Source organism: Chiloscyllium punctatum, chromosome 8, assembly GCF_047496795.1.
Source record: "Chiloscyllium punctatum isolate Juve2018m chromosome 8, sChiPun1.3, whole genome shotgun sequence".
Lineage (NCBI taxonomy): Eukaryota > Metazoa > Chordata > Chondrichthyes > Orectolobiformes > Hemiscylliidae > Chiloscyllium > Chiloscyllium punctatum.
In genome coordinates this window covers 99368401-99394394 of record NC_092746.1, presented here as the reverse complement: position 1 = coordinate 99394394, position 25994 = coordinate 99368401, and the positions used below count along the sequence as shown (strand labels likewise).

The window sequence follows — 25994 nt, the reverse complement described above, 5'->3', positions numbered from 1 at the left end:
TAATAATTCTGCCCAATCAATACGAATTTGTCATAAACAAGTTTGATAGTTTGTTGCTCATAATCAAAAATTCATCGAAGATTAGCAAAGGTTTTCTAAGTGACCTACCAAATGTTGGCACCACCTTCTTTCTGGGGTTATTTGTCAATGAACTGTTTTGCAATTACACTGACATAATTAGACTGTGATCAGCTACTGCCCAAAAATTTATAAAATAATTTGCAACCTCGAACTGTTCTCTTCCTTACAACTATGAAAAGAAGCCTCAGGTGACAGTTAGATTTGCAGCTTCTCCTAAATAGTTACAAACTTACTACTGGTCTCAAAACTGAAATAACATATCTTCCAGCACCTAGAAGTCACTAGTCAGATCCTCTATCACTACTGGCAAAACTGAATTGGATGCAGGCAGGTTCACCTGTCTTGGAGGTTTACGAAGCATCTATACAGAAATAATGGCTCACATGCAGAATGCTAATATAGCCTTGGGTAAAGTGACTGCATTTGCTTTGAAATGGCACAGTAGCAAGGTTTTACTAAATTGAAAGTTTATAGGAGTGTGTAGCTTGCATAATAATCCAAAACCAACTTTTAACAGTCGTACCTATGTATGTCATCTCTACAGGTGTCAATGGAAACGTTTGCTGAATATCAGAAACTTTAAGAGCTGGGAGACTGGATGCATCCTGAGGTCTGCTTTGTGCAGCAATCAGTTCCAGTCCTGAGGAAATAAAAAAGATTTGTGTAATAACTCAATGTGCATATGGAGAATAATATATTCAAAATCTGTTCTGCAAAAATGGAAATAAAAATACAGCATTTAAATACAGCAATAATCAAACTAGACTGCTAGAATATTTAAAGCAATGCTTCAGGACAAGGCAACCTATGCCAAGGTCAATCTTAATATTCTAAATGTTCAACAAGTATTCTTCAAACACAAGTATGTAAAGCTGTTTTTTTCAGTCTTCTGGGTAATCCAAGATGAAGGACGGGAAAGATTTCTGGCTGTAAGAGCTGCTCCTTTTTTTGAGGTATTTTGGGTGCTGGAGGCGATTTCCTCGAATTCCAGGAGCAGCAATTACTGTTTTATATGCTGTTGCATTGTTTTGGAACTTTGGAAAAAAAAGTCAAAACAACAGCAGTTTTAAAAGGGAGAAGAACAGACAAAGGAAGCACATGGTGAGGTCAGTGCAGAGAGAGAGAGAGAGAGAATCTGCACAGTTACTGCCTTTGCTGTTTTTGAATTCATGTGTCGCTGGACATCGGAGGGCATCTGGGAAAATTAACAAACAGTGAATTTCACAACTAATCTTGGAGGAACCGGTTTGGGCGAAGTTCACAACACAGAATCAGATAAGTTAATTGTTGTTTTAAGTCTGTCCAAGAGAAAGGCTGTATTAGCAAGTACAGCAGGTTCTTTCTTGATTATATATTTTTGGAGATAAGTCTCTTGATTAAGCATAAAATATAAGCCATAGCTATTAATTTAACCTAGTGCAGTGTTTTGTAGAGGAATAAGACGGTGTTATTTTCTGGGTCTGTAGATTGTGAAGGAGCAAAAATGGCCTTTGCAGTGTACTTCTTGTAAGTTGTGGGAGTTTAAAGAAAGTTTAAGGGTTACTGCAGATTTTATCTGCTATACATGCTGTTGGATGTGAATCGGATCAGATCGAGTGGATCGGTTGGAGAGACAGAAGCGATGAGGAATTTGCAACAGCGACAGTATGTGACGGATGGAAGTTATAGAAAGGGGGGAAAGTCTCAGACACAGTCACATAGATGGGTTAACTCCAGGAAGGGTAAGAGGGGTAGGCAGCTAGGGCAGGAGTCTTTTGTGGATATACCCATTTCAAACAGGTATGCTGTTTTGGAAAATGTAGGGGGTGATGGATTCTCAGGGGAATGTAGCACAAACAGCCAAGTTTCTGGGATTGAGACTGGCTCTAATGCATCAAGGGGTACGTCGGCTTCCAAGGGATCAATTGTGTTAGGGGATTCTGTAGTCCGAGGTGCAGACAGACGTTTCTGTGGCCAGCAGAGAAAAAGCAAAATGGTGTGTTGTCTCTCTGGTGCCAGGATCAAGGATGTCTCAGAGAGGATGCAGAATGTTCTCACGGGGGAGAGGGGCCAGCAAGAGGTTATTGTCCACATTGGAACCAATGATATAGGAAGGGAAAGGTTGAGATTCTGAAAGGAGATTACAGAGAGTTAGGCAGAAATTTAAAAAGGAGGCCCTCAAGGGTAGTAATATCTGGATTACTCCTGGTGCTACGAGCTTGTGAGGGCAGGAATAGGAGGATAGAGCACATGAATGCATGGCTGAGGAGCTGGTGTATGGGAGAAGGATTTACATTATTGGATCATTGGAATCTCTTTTGGGGTAAAAGTGACCTGTACAAGAAGGACGGATTGCACTTAAATTGGAAGGGGACTATAATATACTGGCAGGGAAATTTGCTAGAACTGCTTGGGAGGATTTAAACTAGTGAGGTGGGGGAATGGGATCAAGGGAGATACTGAGGAAAGAGATCAATCTGAGACTGGTACAGTTGAGAAAAGAAGTCAATCAAACAGTCAGGGCAGGCAGGGACAAGGTAGGACTAATAAATTAACTGCATTTATTTCAATGCAAGGGGCCTAACAGGGAAGGCAGAAGAATTCAGGGCATAGATAGGAACATGGGACTGGGATATCATAGCAATTACAGAAACATGGCTCAGGGATGGGGAGGACTGGCAGCTTAATGTTCCAAGATACAAATGCTACAGGAAGGATAGAAAGGGAGGCGAGAGAGGAGGGGGATTGACATTTTTGATAAGGGATAGCATTACAGCTGTGCTGAGGGAGGATATTCCCGGAAATACATCCAGGGAACTTATTTGGGTGGAACGGAGAAATAAGAAAGGGGTGATCACCTTATTGGGATTGTATTTATAGACCCCCTAATAGTCAGAGGGAAATTGAGAAACAAATTTGTATGGAGATCTCAGTTATCTGTAAGAACAATAGGGTGGTTATGGTAAGGGATTTTAACTTTCCAAACATCGACTTGGACCGCCATAGTGTTAAAGGTTTAGATGGAGGGGAATTGCTTAAGTGCGTACAAGACAATCTTCTGATTCAGTATGTGGATGTACCTACTAGAGAAGGTGCAAAACTTGACCTACTCTTGGGAAATAAGGCAGGGCAGGTGACTGAGGTGTCAGTGGGGGAGCACTTTGGGGCCAGCGACTATAATACTATTTGTTTTAAAATAGTGATGGAAAAGGATAGACCAGATCTAAAAGATGAAGTTCTAAATTGGAGAAAGGCCACTTTGACAGTATTAGGCAAGAACTTTCGAAAGCTCATTGGAGGCAGATGTTCGCAGGCAAAGGGACATGTTCGCATGTGAAATGGGAAGCCTTCAGAAATGAGATAACAAGAATCCAGAGAAAGTATATTCCTATCAGGGTGAAAGGGAAGGCTGGTAGGCATAGGGAATGCTGGATGACTAAAGGGATTGAGGGTTTGGTTAAGAAAAAGAAGGAAACATATGTCAGGTATATACAGGATAGATCGAGTGAATCCTTAGAAGAATAGAAAGGAAGTAGGAGTATACTGAAGAGGGAAATCAGGAGGGCAAAAAGGGGACATGAGATAGCTTTGGCAAATAGAATTAAGGAGAATCCCAAGGGTTTTTACAAATATATTAAGGACAAAAGGGTAACCGGGAGACAATAGGGCCCCTCAAAGATCAGAAAGGTGGCCTTTGTGTGGAGCCACAGAAAATGGAGGAGATACTAAATGAATATTTTGCATCAGTATTTACCGTGGAAAAGGATATGGAAGATATAGACTGGAGGGAAATAGATGGTGACATCTTGCAAAATGACCAGATTACAGAGGAGGAAGTGATGGATGTTTTGAAATGCATAAAGGTGGATAAATCCCCAGGCCCTGATCAGGTGTACCCGAGAACTCTGTGGGAAGCTGGAGAAGTGATTGCTGGGCCTCTTGCTGAGATATTTGTATCATCGATAGTCACAGGTGAGGTGCCGGAAGACTGGAGGTTGGCAAACGTGGTGCCACTGTTTAAGAAGGGCGGTAAAGACAAGCCAGGGAACTATAGACCGGTGAGCCTGACCCCGGTGGTGGGCAAGTTGTTGGAAGGAATCCTGAGGGAAAGGATGTACATGTATTTGGAAAGGCAAGGACTGATTAAGGATAGTCAACATGGTTTTGTGCATGGGAAATCATGTCTCACAAACTTGATTGAGTTTTTTTGAAGTAGTACAAAGAAGATTGATGAGGGCAGAGCAGTATATTGTGATCTATATGGAACTTCAGTAAGGCGTTCGACAAGGTTCCCCATGGGAAACTGGTTAGCAAGGTTAGATCTCATGGAATACAGGGAGAACTAGCCATTTAGATACAGAACTGGCTCAAAGGAAGAAGACAGAGGGTGGTGGAGGAGGGTTGTTATTCAGACTGGAGGCCTGTGACCAGTGGAATGCCACAAGGATCAGTGCTGGGTCCTCTACTTTTTGTCATTTACATAAATGATTTGGATGCGAAAATAAGAGGTACAGTTAGTAAGTTTGCAGATGACACCAAAATTGGAGGTGTAGTGGACAGCGAAGAGGGTTATCTCAGATTACAACAGGATATGGACCGGATGGGCCAGTGGGCTGAGAATTGGCAGATTGAGTTTAATTCAAATAAATGCGAGGTGCTGTATTTTGGGAAAGCAAATCTTAGCAGGACTTATACACTTAATGGTAAGGTCCCAGGGAGTGTTGCTGAACAAAGAGACCTTGGAGTGCAGGTTCATAGCTCCTTGAAAGTGGAGTCGCAGGTAGTAGGATAGTGAAGAAGGTGTTTAGTATGCTTTCTTTTATTGGTCAGAGTATTGAGTTCAGGGGTTGGGAGGTCATCTTGCAGCTGTACAAGATATTGGTTCGGCCACTGTTGGAATATTGCATGCAATTCTGGTTTTCTTCCTATCGGAAAGATGTTGTGAAACTTGAAAGGATTCAGAAAAGATTTACAAGGATGTTGCCACGATTGGAGGATTTGATAGGGAGAGGCTGAACAGGCTGGGGCTATTTTCCCTGGAGCGTCGGAGTCTGAGGGGTGACCTTATAGAGGTTTATTAAATTATGAGGGGCATGGATAGGATAGACAGAATCTTTTCCCTGGGGTCAGGGAGTCCAGAACTAGAGGGCATAGGTTTAGGGCGAGAGAAGAAATATATAAGAGAGACTTATGGGGCAACTTTTCACACAAAGGGCAATACGTGTATGGAATGAGCTGCCAGAGGATGTGGTGGAGGCTGATACAATTGCAACATTTAAGAGGCATTTGGATGGGTATATGAATAGGAAGGGTTTGGAGGTGTATGGGTCGGGTGCTGGCAGGCGGGACTAGATTGGGTTGGGATATCTGGTCGGCATGGACTGGTTGGACCGAAGGGTCTGTTTCCATGCTGTACATCTCTATGGCTATGACTCTAAACATCCTGATGCACAGAGGTATAAATCAAAGAACTAAACGCACAGATGAGTAGGTGCCAGGTTTGGTGGCAGGTATGCATAAGTAGTGCTCCTTGTGTTGATTATCAGTGACAAAAGTGTACATCAGGTGATTACTACAGTGACCTCCCTGTAGATGAAACAAGAGGCTGGCATACAGACTTAACCAGCCACTTGAGAGGCATACAATGGAAGTTCTTGGTGCCCCAGATCAATAGGTAACACTTACAGGACCAGAAGGTGATCAAATGTAAAATTCAGTTTAAAGTTGATTTTTAAGAGGAAACTATTAATGCAACTCAAATTTGGCAATATTATCCTCACTTTGGCAAAAATAACAAACCTTTTTTATAGATCTCTTTCTTTTCCTCCATCGACAGAGAATTGACCTTCTCTTGTAGCTTTTCTTTCTCAAGTTGAGCTTGATTCTTCAAATAACTTTCATCTGGACTCATTGACAAGGATAGTTGGTGTGGGTTTTCCTGTAATGCAACAAATTATCACAAATTATGATAAAACAAAACATAATCTCTCTTCAGAAATACCTGGCCTTCATGTTAAAGTGTTTTCCCTTGGAGCTAACCACCTACATGGAAAATAACAGAAACATACTACCACCAAGGAATCGAATGAAAACAGACAAAAAGAACCAAATAATATTGTGGATTTTTTTGAAAAGAAAACCATACCAGAGAATTCAAGGGGTGTTAATATTCCTCTCCAAAAACAGGACATAAGAAATGAACCATGAAATGCTGCATCAAGAGTGAAATTACAGAACAATTAGAGAAATATGAATCATTGAAGATATCAAAGTTAATTCGTAGACTGTGCCTGACCAATTTAACAGCAGTCTTTTGACAAAATGACTCGTACATAATTCTTTAACGGAATTAGAATCATACATTTATTAACAACCATGGACCTGATGGATTGCATCCTAGGATTTTAAAGAGTATCTACAGAAATAGTAGTAATCATCCAAGAGTCCTTAGGGAAAATGTTAGCATCTATAATAAAGAATGTAATGGCAGATCATTTATTAACACATGATTTAATGAAGCAGAATCAGTATGATTTCATAAAGGGGAAATCACACCTGAAAGATTTATTACAGTTCTGTGGGAAGGTAAAAAGCAGGATAGCTAAAAAGGAACCAGGAAATTATTTTGGATTTCCTAAAGGCATTTGATACGGTGTCAAACATATGACTACTCAATAATTTAAAGCTCATGGTGTTGGTGTTAGTAGCATGGACAGAGAATTGGTTAAACTAAAAGATGGAGAGTTAGGATAAAGGAGTCATTTTCAAGATGGCAAGGGTCAATGCTGGAGCCACAGTCATTGACAATTCATATTCATGACTTGAAATGTACTATCATTAAGTTTGCAGATGACAAAAGCAGCTGCAAAAGTAAACAGTGAGAATGACACAAGGAGTCTCCAAAGGGACATTAGCAAGTTAAATGAGTGGACAAAAACATAGCAGATGTGGGAAAATGTGAGGTTATGTACTATGGTAGGAAGAGTTGAACTGACAATTATTTATATGGGGAAAAACTGCAGAAAATTGCAGCACAGAAGAATTTGGGGGTCCTAGTGCACTCATCAAAAAAAATCTAGCATCTACGTTCAGCAGATAATAGGGAAGACAAAAGGAAAGATGACCTTTATTTCAAAGAGAATCAAGCATAAAAATAGGGGCAAGTGTTGCTAAAACTAAATAAAGGTACTAGTCAGACAACAGCTGGAATATTGTGATTAGTTTTGGTCCTCATCTAAGGAACGATAGCTTGAAAATGGAGGCAGTTGAGAGAAGGCTCACTAGATTGATCCCAAGTATGGATGGATTTTCTTATGAGGAGAGATTGGGCTTGTATTCACTGGAGTTAAGAAGAATGAAAATCCATATCAAAATGTAGAATTCGTAGGAGGTTTGACGTGGTGGATGCAGAGTGGTTACGTCTCGGGCGAGACTCTAGACGAGTACCCAAGGTCTTTTCCCAAGGATAGGGGAGTCCACACCTAGAGGGCATAAGTTTAAGGTGAGAGGAGAAAGATTAAAGAGGGACCTGAGGGGAAACTTTTTCACACAGAGGGCGGTGCAAATATGGAATGAGCTTTTAGAGGATGTGGTAGATGCAGATACAATTACAACATTGAAAAGACATTTGTGAAGGTACATAAATAGGAAAGATTTAGAGGATTGTGGACCAAACGCAGGCAAATGGGACTAGTTTAGTTTGGGAAGCTTGGTAGGTATGGATGGGTTGGACAGAAAGGTCTGTTTCTGTGGTACATGACTATAAACAAGGCATTCATTTAAGACAGAGATGAGGAGGAATTTTTACTCAGCGGTTAATGAATCTGTGAAATTCTTTATCACCAAAGGCTCTTGAGGCTGGGTCATAAAGTATATTGAAAGCCGAAATAGACTGCTATCTAATCATTAAGGGAATCAAGGGTTATGGGCATAAGGCAGGATCTGAGGATTACCAGATCAGCCATGACATCATGGAGGAGTGGGTTTGATGGGCCAAATGTTCCTATATCCTATGGTTTTGCAGTAAAGAGAACTTGCAATTCCCACAGCAACTGGCCTTCAAGTAACCCCAGCACGTATAACACAGTTGAATACAAGCAAAGTACGGCAGACATTGGAAATCTGAAATAAAAACAGGAAATGCTCGAGCAATCCAGCAAGTCAAGCAGCATCTATGGAGTGACAAACAAAGTTAATGTTCAGAGTCCAATATGTCTCTTCTAAAGTTTATAATGAAAATGCTATTTTTTATTGATAATATGGCTGAACCAGAACTGCCAAAGCAATTATAAATTGTGAAAACAAAACACTAAAATGTTGGTAGTAAAATATCTAATTTCCGGGACATCATTGCAGGGATTCTTCAAGTTAGTATCCTCAGCCCAATGTTAAGCCAGTTCATCAGCAACATTTCTTCTACTATACAATCAGAATTGGGAATCTTCAAGGTCATAGTGAAGCAGCTCGTGTGCAAATGCAGCAAAAATTAATTAATTAGTGTCATGTATCAGCCAAACCAATGATGTGATAGATAATGACCACCTCAAATAAAAACCGCCCCTGATGTTCAATGGCATTACCAATGCTGAATTCTCCACTATCAATATTCTTGAGGTTACTACTGATGAGAAAATAAACCAGAATAGAGGATGGCAGTGACAGAGTGGTAGTATCACTGGATTAATAACCCAGAACTGCAAGTTAATATTCTTGGGACATGGGCTTGAATCCCACACCGACAGATAAAGAAATTTGAAATCAGGAAGAAAAAGCTACTCTAATAGTGACCACTGCCAATTATTATAAAAACCCATGTGGATTATTACATTTTTTCAGACAAGGTAATCTGCCATTCTTACCTGGTTTAACCTGCATGTGATTCCAGATTCACAGCATTGTGGCTACAAGTTAGCTGCCCTCTAGGCATTTATGAACAATCAATAAATGCTGGCCTACTCGTAACATCATCATCCCATTACTGAATTCTAATTTTTTAGCAATCAATACAGGTCAAAGGCACAGAATTCTGCAGAGTAACTCACTTTCCTTCTTCGTAGAATCCCTCCAGTGTGGAAACAGGCCCTTTGGCCCACCAAGTCCACACCGACCCTCCGAAGAGTAACCCACTCAGACCTGTTCCCCTATCCTACTACTCAACATTTCCTCTGACTAATGCACCTAACCTACACATCTCTTGAACACCATGGATAATTTAGCTTGTTCAATTCACCTAACCTGCACAACTTTGAATTGTCCTCAAAGCCTCCCCATCATCTACCAGGCACAGGCAAGATTATGATGGAATACTTTCCCTCTTGCCTGGATGTGTGCAACTTCAATACCATTCAAGCTCAACATCATCTAGGACAAAGCAGTCCACATGATTGGCACCCCAGCCACCACCTTCACTACTGACACAATGGCACCAGTACCAACTAGAAGTGCACCACAGTAATATTTCATGGCTCCCTAAAATGAATCTTTCAAACGTGTGAAAGTGGAAACCACCAGAAGGAGAAAAAAAGCAGATACATGGGAACACTACCACCTATAATTGCCCTTCCAAGCCATACACCATTCTCATCGGAACTGTATTGCCTTTCCTTCACTGCAGTTATATTCAGCCACTTCACAACGCTTTAAAAGCTACGTTCTGCAGATTTCAAATTTATATCCAAATTCCAAAATGGATTCAACATGCAGTTTCTCACTGAATAAATGGAGTTTTGAGTAATGAATTCAACAATAATGCATTCTTTCCCACAAGAAAGGCCATGTAAATAATCTCAAAAATTCCCAGAAAACAAAATTGCTTACCACAATTCTTAAAGTAGTGTTTAGTGTAAAAAAAGTCAACAATTCATAACCAAGGATTTCCTGAGTTTATATGGAATGCTTCACTAACAGAAAGCAGGTTGAGCACAACACAAAGTGAATGAAATGCAGCTGAAACAGACAAAGCTTAACAGCTACTATAAAGATCCTAAACCAGGTTAGTAATTCCTTTGGCATTTACCTTGAAATAGTGTTTGACTTTATCCTGTAGGAAGTGTGGATTATCTTCCAATGACTGCTTAAACCTAGCCATGTTTTCACTGATCTGAAGCATCTCCACAGGATCACCATCATGATTCCAATTTGCAGCAATGTACTAGAATCACAGGATAGGCAAACAGAAAAAAACATGATCAACAGTTAAAGAAGAATATCTAAATGCTGGCAAGTCAAATCCGATCTACAAAAAGCAACATTATTACAGTTTTAAAAAATTAGGCAACATTATAACTAAACAAATTATTTTCTTATCCAGTAAGGCAATTTAACTTTCAAGTTCAAGATTAATTATTCAAGTTAATGTTCACAGTGCAGCTTTTGCAGAAAGCCAAGCTCTCTACGTTCTTTTCCTATGATGGGAGTTCTAAAACTAGACAGTATAGGTTTAAGGTGAGGGGAAAGATTTAAAATGAGCCTGAAGGGTAATGCTTTTATGTAGAGGGTAGTGCATGTACAGAACTAGGTGCCAGAGGAAGTGGTGGAGGCTAGCCAAATTATGACATTTAAAAGGCATCTGAATGGATATGTGAATAGGAAGGGTTTAGAGGAATATGGGTCAAATGCTAGCAAATGAGACTGGGTCAGATTAGGATGTCTGGTCAGCATGGACTAGTTGGACTGAAAGGTCTGTTTCCGTGCTGTATGCTTTTATGACATCTATACTTTGCTTTCTGGCATTCAGACAATTTTGTTTCCACAATGTGGAATTGTTACCGAACAGCAGTTTAAAACGCGTTGCTGAAGAATTAATTCTAACCACTTTAAAACATTCCCTTTCAATATTTCAGAATTAACTAGTGCTCTTCATACTGGGCAGCGCTGAACAACAAAGTAGGTTGTTAGTTTCTAGCACCATCTTGTGGTATACTGACTGGAAATACACTCAACCATGTACTGTAAGTACTGACTGGGTGTAACATCAGTTTCGAACGCCATCCTGTGGCTGAAGTAGATGAAAAGAAACTTACTGATGTCAATGCAAGTCCAAAATTGGTGGTCTGGTGTTTCAACTGAATTTCAATCTTGTGAAGGAGTGCTTCAATCCTTTCTTGCTCAAAACCATTCCTTTTATTCATAAAGATAAAGAGAAATATATTTTCATAAAAAGTATGTTTTAACCATCTGAATAAACATCTGGGCAAATATTTATAATAACGTCTGCTTCTGACATGTCTATTGAATCTTTAGCTTGGTAACCTATCAATTCTATTCAATCACTGTCAAACAGATTGCTCATTTTTTATGCCAAGAAATTCAGTCAGATTGGCCTGTGATCATGAACTGGCTGCAGGTAACAATTCCAAGCAAACTGGATGGGCCAGAGTTCAGCAGATCCAATATTACACTCAAGGTCTGATTAACATATGAAAGAAACTATTAAAACTATATTTCACAATACATCGCATAGAACCCATTATAGATATGTATATTATTCACATCTAAATTTGCAGGCTATCTTTTGAAACACATCAACACTGGTGATGGAAATTTCAAATTATTACATTTGGCCCAGACAAAAGGAAGACTGACTGCTGTTTGTACAAATGTCTTTCCTCTAGTGAGAAAGGCATTGGGCCTTTCTTCAGCATCATCCCACACAAGAAAACTGAGATGTCTGAGACAGGAAAGGAACATACTGGGTATGTAAATGTGTGGTATCAGTATGGCATTAAATAACTTCAATAAGTTGTTCTCCTGTAATTAAACAAAAACATAAGTTTATAGAATAGGCTACATACTCAATTACTTCATCTATAACTTTGGCGATGATCTCTTTCACAACTTTAATGTCTTGTTCTGCGATACCTTGTAGCCCTATGGTAAAGCAAGCCTCTCTCGTGCTGCCATCATATCTGAAAAAAAAACATATTTACTCTAAGTGATAACAGAATCCACAAGACTCAGCTGGCATTTGTTTGGAAAAAAATAGCAGCATCAACAATACAAATTAAATCAATGTGACTTTTTTTTGTATTTTATCAAATTAATTCTCTTTTCTAAGATTCCTTCAACAACAACCAACACATTAAGAAACTTGTCAAATCTATGACATGATTGTGAGGAACCCACCCTGGATGTGATTTGGTGCTGTTAGTTTCTGAACTATGCTTGTTCATACTAGCATCCCATGATTTGTGGGCAAAGCTACATGAAGCATCAAGCAGGGCAGCACATATGTTTGCACACTTTGTAAATTTCATGAACTCCATTCAGTGTATGATTGTGTAAGCCTAGTTAAAGCACATATCCAGAAGGTTAAATTACAAACTTTAGACAACTGGTCTTAACTGTCATTTATTCGCAGGTACTTCTTTATTCCATTGGTCATATCAGTTCTGTCCCACATTAGTAATTTTTATCTTGTGGACCACCAGGAAGGCCACTCAATCCAAACATTATTGATCTGCAACTTCACTCCACCCTCATCCAGAGCTGAAAATGTGTTGCTGGAAAAGCGCAGCAGGTCAGGCAGCATCCAAGGAACAGCAGAATCAACGTTTCGGGCATAAGCCCTTCTTCAGGAAGGGCTGACGAAGGGCTTATGCCTGAAACGTCGATTCTCCTGTTCCTTGGATGCTGCCTGACCTGCTGCGCTTTTCCAGCAACACATTTTCAGCTCTGATCTCCAGCATCTGCAGTCCTCACTTTCTCCTCCACCCTCATCCATCCAACCATAGTCATGGACATACACTAAAACCTTCGAAAGTTACTACAGACATTAATTTTATTCTGTCAACCATGTAGACTCGTACCACAATGAATCTTATGGCTTGGGTTTTCACAGGAACTATTTTCAAATCTTGCTACTACACAGCTTTGTTGTTGGGCATTTTGAAATTCAGGGGGTTTTCATCCATATTACCAATGTGACTAATCAATGTTCATGACTCTAAAGTGGCATCAATGGAAACAGGAAAGTTTGGCATCAAGACCTTTTTGAAGTCTGAGCAATTTGATTTGGCTCACTAAGTGCATATCCATGTATTACGTTTCTGCTGAGCAAATGCTGCCACCTATTTTGATACATGTTTGAAATTTCAAGTCAGTGTCTGGTCACTGTTCTCACGGTGTATTTAGCATTGGGTATCTTTTTCAGGGTAGGTTTCTTCTCCATTCTCACACCAATCTTTCAGTAAATAGAATTCCCTCACTGCAATATTATTTGACAAGCTAAAGTTTTAGTTCAAAACCAATTTTCAATTTATTTCTTCCAAGTAGATCCAATTCTCTTCACTATTTTCCATGTGCAGTCGACTCTGAGAAGCTCCTAAGCAACACAATTAGGATTCCTTGCTTGTTCCTACATGCTCACTTAAGGTCAGTTAAGACATGCATTTCTGAGGCGAATATTCCATATACAAACACTATTTCTTACCTTCTATGCAGATAACACTAAGCGTTTTCAATGATGTGAGATCAACACATACATTGGCATCTACAGTAATCTTACAAAAGATTAACAATAATCTTAATCTCATTCATTAAAATAAACATTACAATATAAAGCAAGGAACATGCCAAAACTGATCACTTACCCAACAACAGGAGCAAAGTCAGTGCCAATCTGGGCATCAATCAATGCTTTGTAAAAGGGAGAGTTGGGTCCAGAAACCAGCAGAGATGACAAAAGATTCAGTGTGAATGCTTCAAAGCTATCGGTTATGCTGTGGGAAGACATAACTGTAAAACATGAATTTCGAATAAAGAATTCCCCGCCAAAATTCTTTAAACACATGAAAGTAGAGCTATCGGGTTTACATTAAAGAATCCATGAAGTTGATTCCAACTAACATAATAAATAGCTGATGTGAAAGATGAAGACATTGTTGTGGTTCTGTTCGCTGAGCTGGGAATTTGTGTTGCAGACGTTTCGTCCCCTGTCTAGGTGACATCCTCAATGCTTTGGAGCCTCCTGTGAAGCGCTTCTGTGATCTTTCCTCCGGCATTTATAGTGGTTTGAATCTGCCGCTTCCGGTTGTCAGTTCCAGCTGTCCGCTGCAGTGGTCGGTATATTGGGTCCAGATCGATGTGCTTATTGATTGAATCTGTGGATGAGTGCCATGCCTCTAAGAATTCCCTGGCTGTTCTATTTGGCTTGTCCTATAATAGCAGTGTTGTCAGTCATCTGCGTGTGTGGCTACTAAGTTGGTGATCATGGATGCGGTTCGTTAGCTGTCTTCAAGAGCATTTCCGAACTGACAGCCATTCTACTGCGACCACTAGGACTCATAACAGCACACAAACCAACAGCCACTCTCAGACAACAACTCACCAGAATGAAGGACCCGATACCCAGCATGAGCAAAACCAATGTAGTGTACAAAATCCCATGGAAGGACTGTACAAAACACTACATAGGACAAACAGGAAGACAGCTAACGATCCGCATCCATGAACACTAACTAGTCACGAAACGACACGCAGATGACAAGCAACATGAATTCGACTGGGACAACACTACTATTATCCACAGATTCAAATCAATAAGCACATCGATCTGGACCCAATATACCGTCCATTGCAACGGACAGCTGGAACTGACAACTGGAAGCGGCAGATTCAAACCACAACAAATGCCGGAGGAATTGGGATTTTAACCAGAGTTTCAAAAATACCCCATGGATGATAGATATCGCTTAAATAATACGAATAGAGAAATGATAAAAAGACATGCAAGTTGTTGGAGGGAATCCTGAGAGACAGGATGTACATGTATTTGGAAAGGCAAGGACTGATTAGGGATAGTCAGCATGACTTTGCGCGTGGGAAATCATGTTTCACAAACTTGATTGAGTTTTTTAAAGAAGTAACAAAGAAGATTGATGAGGGCAGAGCAGAAGATGTGATCTATGTGGACTTCAGTAAGGCGTTTGACAAGGTTCCCCATGGGAGACTGATTAGCAAGGTTAGATCTCATGGAATACAGGGAGAACTAGCCATTTGGATTCAAAACTGGCTCAAAGGTAGAAGGTAGAGGGTGGTAGTGCAAGGTTGTTTTTCAGACTGAAGGCCTGTGACCAGTGGAGTGCCACAAAGATCAGTGCTGGTCCTCTACTTTTTGTAATTTACATAAATGATTTGGATCTGAGCATAAGAGGTACAGTTAGTAAGTTTGCAGATGACACCAAAATTGGAGGTGTAGTGGACAGCGAAGAGGGTTACCTCAGATTACAATGGTATCTGGACCAGATGGGCCATTGGGCTGAGAAGTGGCAGATGGAGTTTAATTCAGATAAATGCGAGGTGCTGCATTTTGGGAAAGTAAATCTTAGCAGGACTCATACACTGAATGGTAAGGTCCTAGGGAGTGTTGCTGAACAAAGAGACCTTGGAGTGCAGGTTCATAGCTCCTTGAAAGTGGAGTTGCAGGTAGATAGGATAGTGAAGAAGGCGTTTGATATGCTTTCTTTTGTTGGTCAGAGTACTGAGTACAGGAGTTGGAGGTCATTTTGCAGCTGTACAAGACATTAATTAGGCCACTGTTGGAATACTGCGTGCAATTCTGGTCTCCTTTCTTTTAGAGAACAGCTCTAAAAGAATTTCTACAGATCAAATAAGAGTTAGGTGCTACCTTACAAACTTATTCCAAATACTTAATTATTTTTTTTTCCAAGAGTGTGTGTTGTCTCGTGGATGTTTGAGAAATAATGTGGATACTTCCAGGCAATTCAGTCAACAGAAAATTAAACACTTTTAAACTTGAAATTGCAAATTTTCTTTGAAGAATTGTTACATCATCTCAGAAAAAGCTGTGTAATACAAGGCTCCTTTCAATACTTTGAAAAGTGCTACAGAAATTGCAGAATTTATTTATGGAAAAGTGTTAAATGCTCTTCAACGTATTGTAACTTTCAGTCACTATATGCCTGTAGCAAAGAGCCATAAGAGTCATACAGCATGGAAACAGTCCTTTCGGACCAAATTAGACATGCTAACCAGGCATCTGATCTCGTCCCATTTGCTAACATTTTGCCCATATCTCTCTAAACTCATTCCATTCACATACCCATCCAGATGTGTTTTAAATGCTGTAATTGTATCTGCCTCTACCTCCTCTGACATCTCATTCCATGTCACACCACCCACTGCATGAAAACTTTGCATCTCAGGGCCGTTTTAAATCTTTCCCCTCTCAGCTTAAACCTACGCCCACTAGTTTTGGATTCCCTTATGGTAGGAAAAAAACCGTGGCTATTCACTGAATCTATGCCCCACATGATTTTATAAATCTCTATAAGGTCACCCCTTAGCCTACAGGGAAAACACACCAGCCTATTCAGCCACTCCCTATAACTCAAACTCTCCCGACCAGGGAAAAATAAAATCCTTGTAAATCTTTTCTAAAGTTTAACGTTCTTCCTAAAAACAATAAGGGCAATCAGATTTGAACATAGTATACCAAAAGTGGCCTCACCATTGTTCTGTACAGCCACAACATGACATCCCAACTCATACACTCAATGTTCTGACCAATGAAGGCAAGCATGCCAAATGCCTTCTTCACCAGCCTGTCTACCTGCAAGTCCACTTTCAAGGAACTATGCACTTGCACCCCTAGGTTTCTTTTTCGTCAACACTCCCCGTGGCCCTATCATCAATTGTATAAATCTTGTTCTGGTTTACCGTACCAAAATGCAATACCGCACATTTATCGAAATCAAAATTAAACTCCAACTGCTTCTCCTTGATCCACTGGCCCATATGATCAAGGTCCTGTTATACTCAGATATCTTTTTCGCTGTCCACTACACCATCTATTTTGGTGATATTTGCAAACTTACTAACCATACCTCCTCTACTCACATGCAAATCATTTTTATAAATGATGAAAATCAGTGGACCCAGCATTGATCCCGGTGATATACCAATAGTCACTTGCCTCCAATCCAAAAAGCAACCCTCTACCATTACTCTGTCTCCTAACTTCAAGCCAATTTTGTATCCAATTGGCTAGATCCCTCTGGATCCCATGTGATCTAACCTTACTAACCAGTCAACCATGCAGAACCTTATCGAATGCTTTAGCGCAATCCATGTAGACAACATCTACAGCTTTGCCTTCATTAATCCTCTTTGTCACCTCTTCAAAAAAGCTCAATCAAGTTAGTGAGACATGATTCCCCACACATAAAGCCATGCTGACTATCCCTGATCAGTCCTTGCCTTTCCAAATACACGTAAACCTGTCCCTCAGGATTCACTCCAATAAATTACCCACCATTGACATCAGGCTCACTGGCTTTCCCTTAAAACCTTTCTTAAATAGTCGACCTCCAATTTTCTGACAGTTCCCCGTGGCTATTTGATGATACAAATACCTGAGCAAGGGACCTAACAATCACTTCCTTAGCTTATGGTCAATATCATAATTGGGTTAGGATATTAAAATGCTTAATGTACCAATAGAATTATAAATATGCTTACTCGCCCAATAAGAAGCTCACACTGTATATGGTTTGTTTAGAAGGATCAGGAGCCATTGAATCAGGTCCACAATTAACATGGCATTCTCTCTAAAAAAAAGCAAATGTAAAAATTACACTGCATACTTTAAGAAAAAAAGATTTAGCATTTTTGTCAAAATTAGTAATCTATTTTATCATGATAAATTGTAACAATAGATTATAATTCATAGCTTCTTTCACACATACCATCCTAGGAAACTTAGAGACAAAGGAAAGTACTACCAAGAAACACTCGCTTAGCAATAAACTCACTGACACTCAGCCCGAGCTCTGCTGGGACTACTTAGCTCATGAACTCACTTTAGCCTTGGTTCAAAAGTGGATAAAATAAATGACCTCCCAGTGAGATGAGAGTGACTATCCTCAAAAATCAAGGAGTTCTAGCAGCACTAAAGTCAATTGCATTGTGGGGGAAACCTTTCCACTAAATTAGCTAAAATTAACTTTAAAGTGGATGACAGAATAATTAACAATGAGAAACAGGGAGCAATAGAATGAAAATTTGAACAAGTATATTACATATGCCTTCAAAGCAGAATACGCCAAAAGCTTTGCTAGAGTACAGAAAATCAAGTCAGGGGAGGGTGAGATGTGGAGAGAAATATGGGTTGGGGTGGGGGCAGGGGCGATGTGGGGAATAACAATCAGATGTTGAAAATGCGAACGCAAGTAAAAGCTGGCAACCTTCACAACCACAGTCTGCATTTTAGGTCTTAATAAAAAAAAAGTGGCTGCTGACACAGTCAATACATAAGTTGTAACATTCCAAAATGCCCTAGATCATGGATAGGTCCAAGCCAATTAAAAATGCACACATATGGGCCAAAGAGCTTTTCACCGTGTTATAGTTCTATGTCAGTGATACACTCCTTGTTAAAGAAAGGAAGGAAACATAAAGAAGAAAACAAAGACAGTTAGCCAAATATATGTCATTATGAAAATAATACAATCTATTATTAAAAAGGTAGCAGCAGAACATCTTTTAAAAATCATGAGTTATTATTAGGACAGCACAATGGCTCATTGAGTAGCGATGCTGGGTTCAATTCCAGCCTCGGACGACCGCGTGGAATTTGCACATTCTCCCCGTGTGTATTCAGGTTTCCACTCACAGTCCAAATATGTGCAGGCAAGACCATGCTAAATTGTCCAGTGTCCAGGTAAGTGCAGGCTAGTCAGATTAGCCAGGGGAAATGTAGGATTATGGGGGAGGGTGATGCTCTTCAGAAGGTTGGTGTGGAATCAATAAGCCAAATGACCTGCTTCCACAATGTAAGGATGCTATGATTCTCTGATTCTATGTCCTTGGCCATGCATCATAAAATGTTAGCATGCAAATATAGCAAGTAAATGGAAAGTCGGATGTTACAGCATGAGACATAGCATATAACAGCAGGGAAACCTTTTATACAACTGTATAGGGCATAGGTGGCACCCAACAAATAACATGTACATTACTGGTTTCCTTACTAGAGGGATATATATCGGAAGCAGCTGACAGAAGGTTTACCAGGCTGATTCCTGTAATGAAGGATTTGTGTTATGGTGAAAGTTTGGAATTTAAAATAATGAGCAGTATTTCATTGAAACGTATGACACTTTAAGGTGGCTTAAGGGGTTAGATTCTGAGACTGATTTCCCTCATGGGTGTACCAAAAACTAGGATACACAGTTTAAAACTGAAGTGCTGAGGGGTTTGGGGGGGTGGTCCCACCAATCTAAAATGGAGATGAGAAGAAATCTATTCATTTATAGAGTGTTGTTAAGTCTTTGGAATTCTATTCCACAGCAAGCAGGAGGCTGAATGATTGAATGCATCTAAGGTTGAGAGATAGATAAGGGATAAAGCCACAATCAGATCAGCTATGATCTCTTTGAATGGCACAGCAGGCTGAATGGACTGTTCGAATTCCTTACAATCTTATGATCTGACTGGAACTAGTTGCTGTTCCTTCATGGTCATTGGGTCAGAAATGTGGATCCACTTTCAGAAGAGCACTGGTGGACATCTACGTCAGGTGTACTGCAGGGAAGTGGCTCACCACCAGCACCTTCTCAAGGACTATAAGGAATGGGCAACAAGGACTTCAGCAAGATTAAATGTACTTCTATCTTTAATTTCTTTACCAAACTCACAGCCAATTTGCTTAGTTTGCTACATGACCAGCATATGCTTCAGAATAATGTCAACAGTTATATGTTCAATTCCCATTCCAGAAGATGCATTTTTGGTGCCTGCTTCCTTACCCAGACTAATAGTAAGTGAAAGCCAATAGAAAACCACCATATTAAACTGGGTAACAAAGGCAGCCAAATCAGATCGATAAATGGCAATGAATAAAAGTTACTGATCAATTTGAACAAAATTTTTTTTGACTTTTGCTACAACAAACAAGAAAGCTAACTTACATTAATTTCTCTCATGCGTTTCTTTATGGCCTCTCCAAGTCTCTGTTCTTGTCATGACTCAAGGGCATTCCAAAGTACTTTTCAACACTTAAGTACTTTTAATGGGTGAGTGCTATCTATTGTTACTTCATTATACACAGTCTGTTTCTTGCACCACACTGATATTGCTTAGTGGCATTGTCAGTGAAATATATTCATTGTTGAAATACTGCGAAGTAGATCAGCCAGTTTGTACACAGAATGAACAGTGCTGATCAATATGAAACAGCAATGAGATAACAGCAGACATTCTGCTTTTGGATGAACTCCTTGATCTTTTTACATAATGCCAATAAATATTTGATGTCCACACGAGTATGCACCTTGGTTTAATATTTTGTCCAGCAGTACAGTGCTCCTCTAGTGCTACATTGAATTATCAACCCAGAGTATGCATCAAGTCTCTGGAGTAGAGCTTGAAACCAACAAACTTCTCATTCAGAATCAAGAAGTATTGAAGCCAGTTTTCAATTATGGTATGAAGATTAAATCCAAAAAGTGGTGAATTAGTTATATATAAACATTTAAAAACTGTCATTTCCTTTTAGGGTTTAAAAACTATGCGAAGTACTAACTTAGTCATTTCTAATGCTTGCTTTGGAACAGTGGTTTCATTCTCCTTGAAGCACTGCGGGCCTTGTGATAATAATATAATGAAATGGTAGGAAATGTCATGTTACTGACACAGCAGCAATGAAGACTGTGGCTGACCATTACCACATTCCTTTTCCTTGACACAAAACTAACACTGGTATTTTCGTATTATGTTTAACTCTAGTATATTGCACATTGACAGTGCAGACATTTGTTCAGAAACAGCAAAACATAATCTTTACTTACCGGTTCACTCCAGCGAGACTGTTTAGGAACTGAAGTACCAGGTTCAATTTTACGGAATTTACAAAGTGCCTCATCCTGGATTTGTTGAAGGTGTTGCTCCAGCGGCAGATCACCATAAGTAAAGAACCTGGAATGAATAGGTACATACAAAGAAAACTCTCAGGCTATTTTACAATCAATGCATTTTCAGAGTTTAGAATTCTTTCCAATGAAACCTTAGAGACTGATTCCCACAATGGCTCAACAAGTCCAACCAAACAGACTAAAATGATTAGAAACAGTGTTTCATGTTAGCTAACATCACGCAAATAAATCTTGCAAATCAGTGTATTGATGTTCTAGCGTCTGAGGTCCAAACCTCTTCAATAGTGGCACCAATCCTTCCATCACAAGGTCAAAAGTGAAGATGATTGCTCATAACTGCACAATAATCAGAACAATTCACTTCACAACATCTCAAATATTAAAGCAATTTGAGTCCATGTGCAGCCAGACGAGGACAATATCTGGGTTTGGGTTGATAAATGGCATATAATATCCATGCCACACAAGTGCCAGGCAATAACCATTTCCAACAAGAGAATCCAATCATCACCCCTTGACATGTATAGGTGTTGCCATCGCTGATCTCTCCTCAATTCCAATCCTCAGGATTACCATTGACCAGAAGCTGAACATTACTAGCTATATAAATACTACATGAGCAAGTCAGAGACTAGGAGTAATGGAAGTAACTTGCCTCCTGTCTCCCCAATGTTTGTCCATCAACAAAGCACAAATCAGTACTTTAATGGAATACTTCCTCTTGCCTGAAGGATGCAATGCTCAAGAAGTCAATATCTTCAGTACAAAGCAGCCTCTTGAATTGGACTTCCAAATTCCCTGTCAAGCCGCATGCCAATATAGTTGGAACAATATTGCCATTCCTTTGCTGTCACTGAATCAAAATCCTGAAATTCTCTCCCCAAAGCACAGAGTATCCCTCTATCTCAAGGACTGTAGTGGTTCAAGATGGCAGCTCATGAGCACCAGGACAATTATGGATGGGTGATACATACCATGAGAAGAAAAAAACAAATTTACCCAATTTGTGCTATTGAATAATTTGAACATTTTTCAATCAAAATTAAACAAGAATTAACAACGATAGACTATGTGCTCATATTAACACACTCCCTTGTTGCTGCTAAAAGTCACAAAAACTGAAGTGACATGTTCCAAAAAGATAAAAGTGCCCTTTATTGGATCTAGAGGTGCTGAAAGTGAACTTAGAATTGATGGTTTTTTTTTGCTGACCTAAAATTTCAAATTCTCACAAAAATACATGATTTAGTTTAAGCAGGATTGAAGTAAATTTAAACAAGATAAAAGTAAATAATCTTATGATTGAGACATGGAGGTGTGCAGATAGCCTTGATTTAAAGGAATCCCTGCTGCATTAAACACTCCCTTGAAAGGTGGAAAACCTACTGGTGAAAGCAAGTAATGTTTGAACATCATTGAATGAAGGATTTACATCATTTAAAAGTAGCATTATACCTGGCATTGCTAGGATGATAATGTGTAGCATGAAAGTTTTTCAATTCTTCCCAAGTAAGCTTGGGTATATGTAGTGGGTCACCACCAGAGATTACGGAGTAAGTATGCTCTGGTAGAAGCTTGTTCTGTAGATGCTGAGCATAAAGATTTTCATTGTTTGCCTGAAATAACGAATACAGACACTTTTGTTAAATATACAACAGAGAATATTTTGCAAATCTACACAGGCTTGAGACACTTATTACTTTGCACCAAAAAAATGCACACAGCAAAATTGTTTCATAAGTCTGTCACAGATATACTTGATGATCCTTTTGTCCCTTGTGTAATTATATCTATTATCTGAAACTTGTTCAGTCTTTCAACAAATTGCAAATACAAGTAATGACTCATGAGTAATAATGTCCATTTCACTGCATTCTTTACTTAAGAAGCAAAATACTTTCAAGTAAACTGTCGGACACATTGCAAATGTTTTCTTGTGAAAGGCTATTTGATCTTATCTAAAAAAAAATCCTTATCAGCTTGAGGTGCATTTTTTCTATTTGACATTCTCTGCATGATTAGCTAATTTACTAATCTGTTCTACAGAGGCATAAAAGGTTTGGATGGCATAATAAATGCAATGAATAGAACATCATTTTTAAGTTTAAACACAAGTGGCTCAAATAAACTCTAAAGTAACTCCACCAAAAACCCGTGGAAATAATCTGACACTACTTTCCAAAGCTTTAACTTTAATAATGCATGCAACAGGGTCACGTCTATGAAATTCTATCCTCTGTTACAGCACCTTGAATATACATTAAAATGTTCAAATCAAACTGCATTTTTTTCAAAAATACTTACAAATACACCCTTCATTTCATTGAACACAACTCCTTTGAAGATAAGTGGTGAGCCTGGATCATCGGGAATTTCATGTTCCAGCCTCCACCCTTCTTGCCTGTTATACAAAGATAAGTGAAATGCAATGCCACCTTATGAAAAATTTGTTTAGGCTTATTTGGTACAGGTAAAAATGCAACATCTTACCAAAAATCCAATTCCCTTAAGCATGGAAAAAAAACAGCATCCAGGTAAACAGACAGAAGATTCTGAAAATCCTTAGAATTTTGGGTGGAAAATGGATACATCGTGTAGTCATTAGCTAAAGATAAAAAAAAAATCCAAATCAATTATTAGTTTGTCATAATGTCATTAATTTATCGGCACAGCACAACACTTTGTATTGACATTAATTTCAACAAACTGCCCTGGATTTTAAGGTGTCAGACAGAAACTCAGTAGTGTTCAATGTTCACAGGAATATATTTATGCAGAATATCTATTGGTAGATAGAATGTCAATATCAGCAAATTTGAGTTGGTACATTCTGGTAAAACAAATAAAATTTGTTTTGAATTAAAGTATGTGTTCATATTCACAAATACATTAAAAGCGATAAAAACAGATATTAATGGAAAAACTCAAGTTTAGCAGCATCTTTGGAAATCAGAGTTAACACTTCTGGTTTGGTGGCCCTTCTTCAGAACCAGGTCCAAAATGTTAACTCTGATTTCCACAGATGCTGCTAGACCGACTAAGTTTGTCCAGCCATTTCTGTTTTTGTTCCCGATTTCCAGCATCGGCAGTTCTTTCAATATTGCATTAGAAGTAATACTTTGAATGTCAAGGCAATATGGAAGCAAAAGGAAAAGTAAGTCTGAATTTTATTGTAGATGCAGAATTCATATATCAAGACTTAACGGTGAATATTTTCAAATTTTAAAACAGTGCTATTGTTACACCTATAGGGCTCCGCACTATATAAAGCTGCATACCAGGTAAGTCACAATCTAATCAAATGGAAGAACAAGTAAGAGGGGCTGAATGGCTTATTTCTGTTACCATGACGGACACTGAATTAATACTCAAACCAAATATAGAGTCACTGCTCGATAGTAGAGTTTACATGTACAAAGGAATATTTGAAATGTTGTGACTACTTTCGACTTATAACCTCGCCCACCCCAGTTCAACACCGGCACCTCCACATCAAACTGAAAATTGATTATGATCACTTCAGTTTTTTTTATGCCATACCTTCTTTAACACTGCCCAAACCCTGTTGCTCCTCATCACCCCCACGCCTTCCAAAGCCTGTTTCAGAAGATAACTGGTATTTAATCAGTCTCGCCTTAGCTACCTACGTACTAGACAATGTACAAGATGAATCCAGGTTTTCTGGCATTTACCAACTTGTTTCGTCTGCGTTACTGCCATTTTAAATTGTAAATAAGGCAGGGCAGGTGACTGAGGTGTCAGTGGGGGAGCATATTGGGGCCAATGACCATAATTCTATTAGTTTTAAAATACTGATGGAAAAGGATAGACCAGATCAAAAAGTTGAAGTTCTAAATTGAAGGAAGGCTCATTTTAATGATATTAGGCAAGAAGTTTCAGAAGTTGACTGGGGGCAGATGTTCACAGGTAAAGGGATGGCTGGAAAATGAGAAGTCTTCAGAAATGAGATAACGAGAGTCCAGTGACAGAATATTCCTGTTAGGATGAAAGGAAAGGCTGGCAGGTGTAGTGAATGCTGGGTGACTAGAGAAATTAAGGGTTTGGTAAAGAAAAAGAAGGAAGAATACTTCAGGTATAGACAGATAGAGTGAATCCTTAGAAGAGTATAAAGGCAGCAGGAGTACACTTAAAGAGGGAAATCAGGAGGGCAAAAAGGGGACATTAGATAGCTTTGGCAAACAGGGTGAAGGAGAATCCAAATACATTAAGGACAAAAGGGCAACTAGGGAGAGAATAGTGCCCCTCAAAGATCAGCAAGGTAGCCTTTGTGTGGAGCTGCAGCAGATGGAGGAGATACTAAACAAGTATTTTGCATCAGTGTTTACTGTGGAGGAGGACATGGAAGATATAGAATGTAGGGAAATAGATGGTGATATCTTGAAAAGTGTCCATATTACAGAGGAGGAAGTGCTGGATGTCTTGAAACGCATAAAGGTGGATAAATCCCCAGGACCTGATCAGGTGTACCCGAGAACTCTGTGGGAAGCTAGGGAAGTGATTGCTGGGCTCCTTGCTGAGATATTTATATCATCAATGGTCATAGATGAGGTGCCGGAAGACTGGAGGTTGGCTAACGTGGTGCCACTATTTAAGAAAGGTGGTAAGGACAGGCCAGGGAACTATAGACCAGTGAGCCTGATGTCAGTGGGGGGGCAAGTGTTGGAGGGAATCCTGAGGAACAGGATTTACACATATTTGGGACGGCAAGGACTGATTAGGGATAGTCAACACAGCTTTGCGTGTGGGAAATCATGCCTCACAAACTTGATTGAGTTTTTAGAAGAGGTAACAAAGAGGATTGAGATGGGTAGAGCGGTAACCGTAATCTACATGGATTTCAGTAAGGTGTTCGGCAAGGCTCCCCATGGGAGACTGGTTCGCAAGGTTAGACCTCATGGAATACAGGGAGAACTAGCCATTTGGATACAGAACTACTCAAAGGTAGAAGCCAGAGGGTGGTGGTGGAGGGTTGTTTTTCAGACTGGAGGCCTGTGACCAGTGGAGTGCCACAAGGATTGGTGC

General features: G+C 39.5%; 1 protein-coding gene across 9 annotated transcripts in view; it reads right to left on the bottom strand.

Annotated features, from left to right (window-relative positions):
• The window catches only part of pitrm1 (pitrilysin metallopeptidase 1), a 65086-nt gene that overhangs the window by 25525 nt on the left and 13567 nt on the right, over window positions 1-25994 (bottom strand). For 7 of the 9 annotated variants that reach the window (XM_072576143.1, XM_072576146.1, XM_072576144.1 and 4 more), the window contains 11 exons: window positions 23442-23556; window positions 23256-23352; window positions 22407-22567; window positions 20868-20994; window positions 17539-17627; window positions 13650-13778; window positions 11853-11966; window positions 11082-11178; window positions 10076-10210; window positions 5860-5998; window positions 605-721 (listed from right to left, as the gene is read on the bottom strand). In XM_072576143.1, the coding sequence (XP_072432244.1) occupies window positions 605-721; window positions 5860-5998; window positions 10076-10210; window positions 11082-11178; window positions 11853-11966; window positions 13650-13778; window positions 17539-17627; window positions 20868-20994; window positions 22407-22567; window positions 23256-23352; window positions 23442-23556 (1320 nt within the window). Of the gene's footprint in view, window positions 1-604; window positions 722-5859; window positions 5999-10075; window positions 10211-11081; window positions 11179-11852; window positions 11967-13649; window positions 13795-17538; window positions 17628-20867; window positions 20995-22406; window positions 22568-23255; window positions 23353-23441; window positions 23557-25994 lie in introns of those variants that run through there. The other 2 variants (XM_072576151.1, XM_072576152.1) reach the window with 2 other exon arrangements.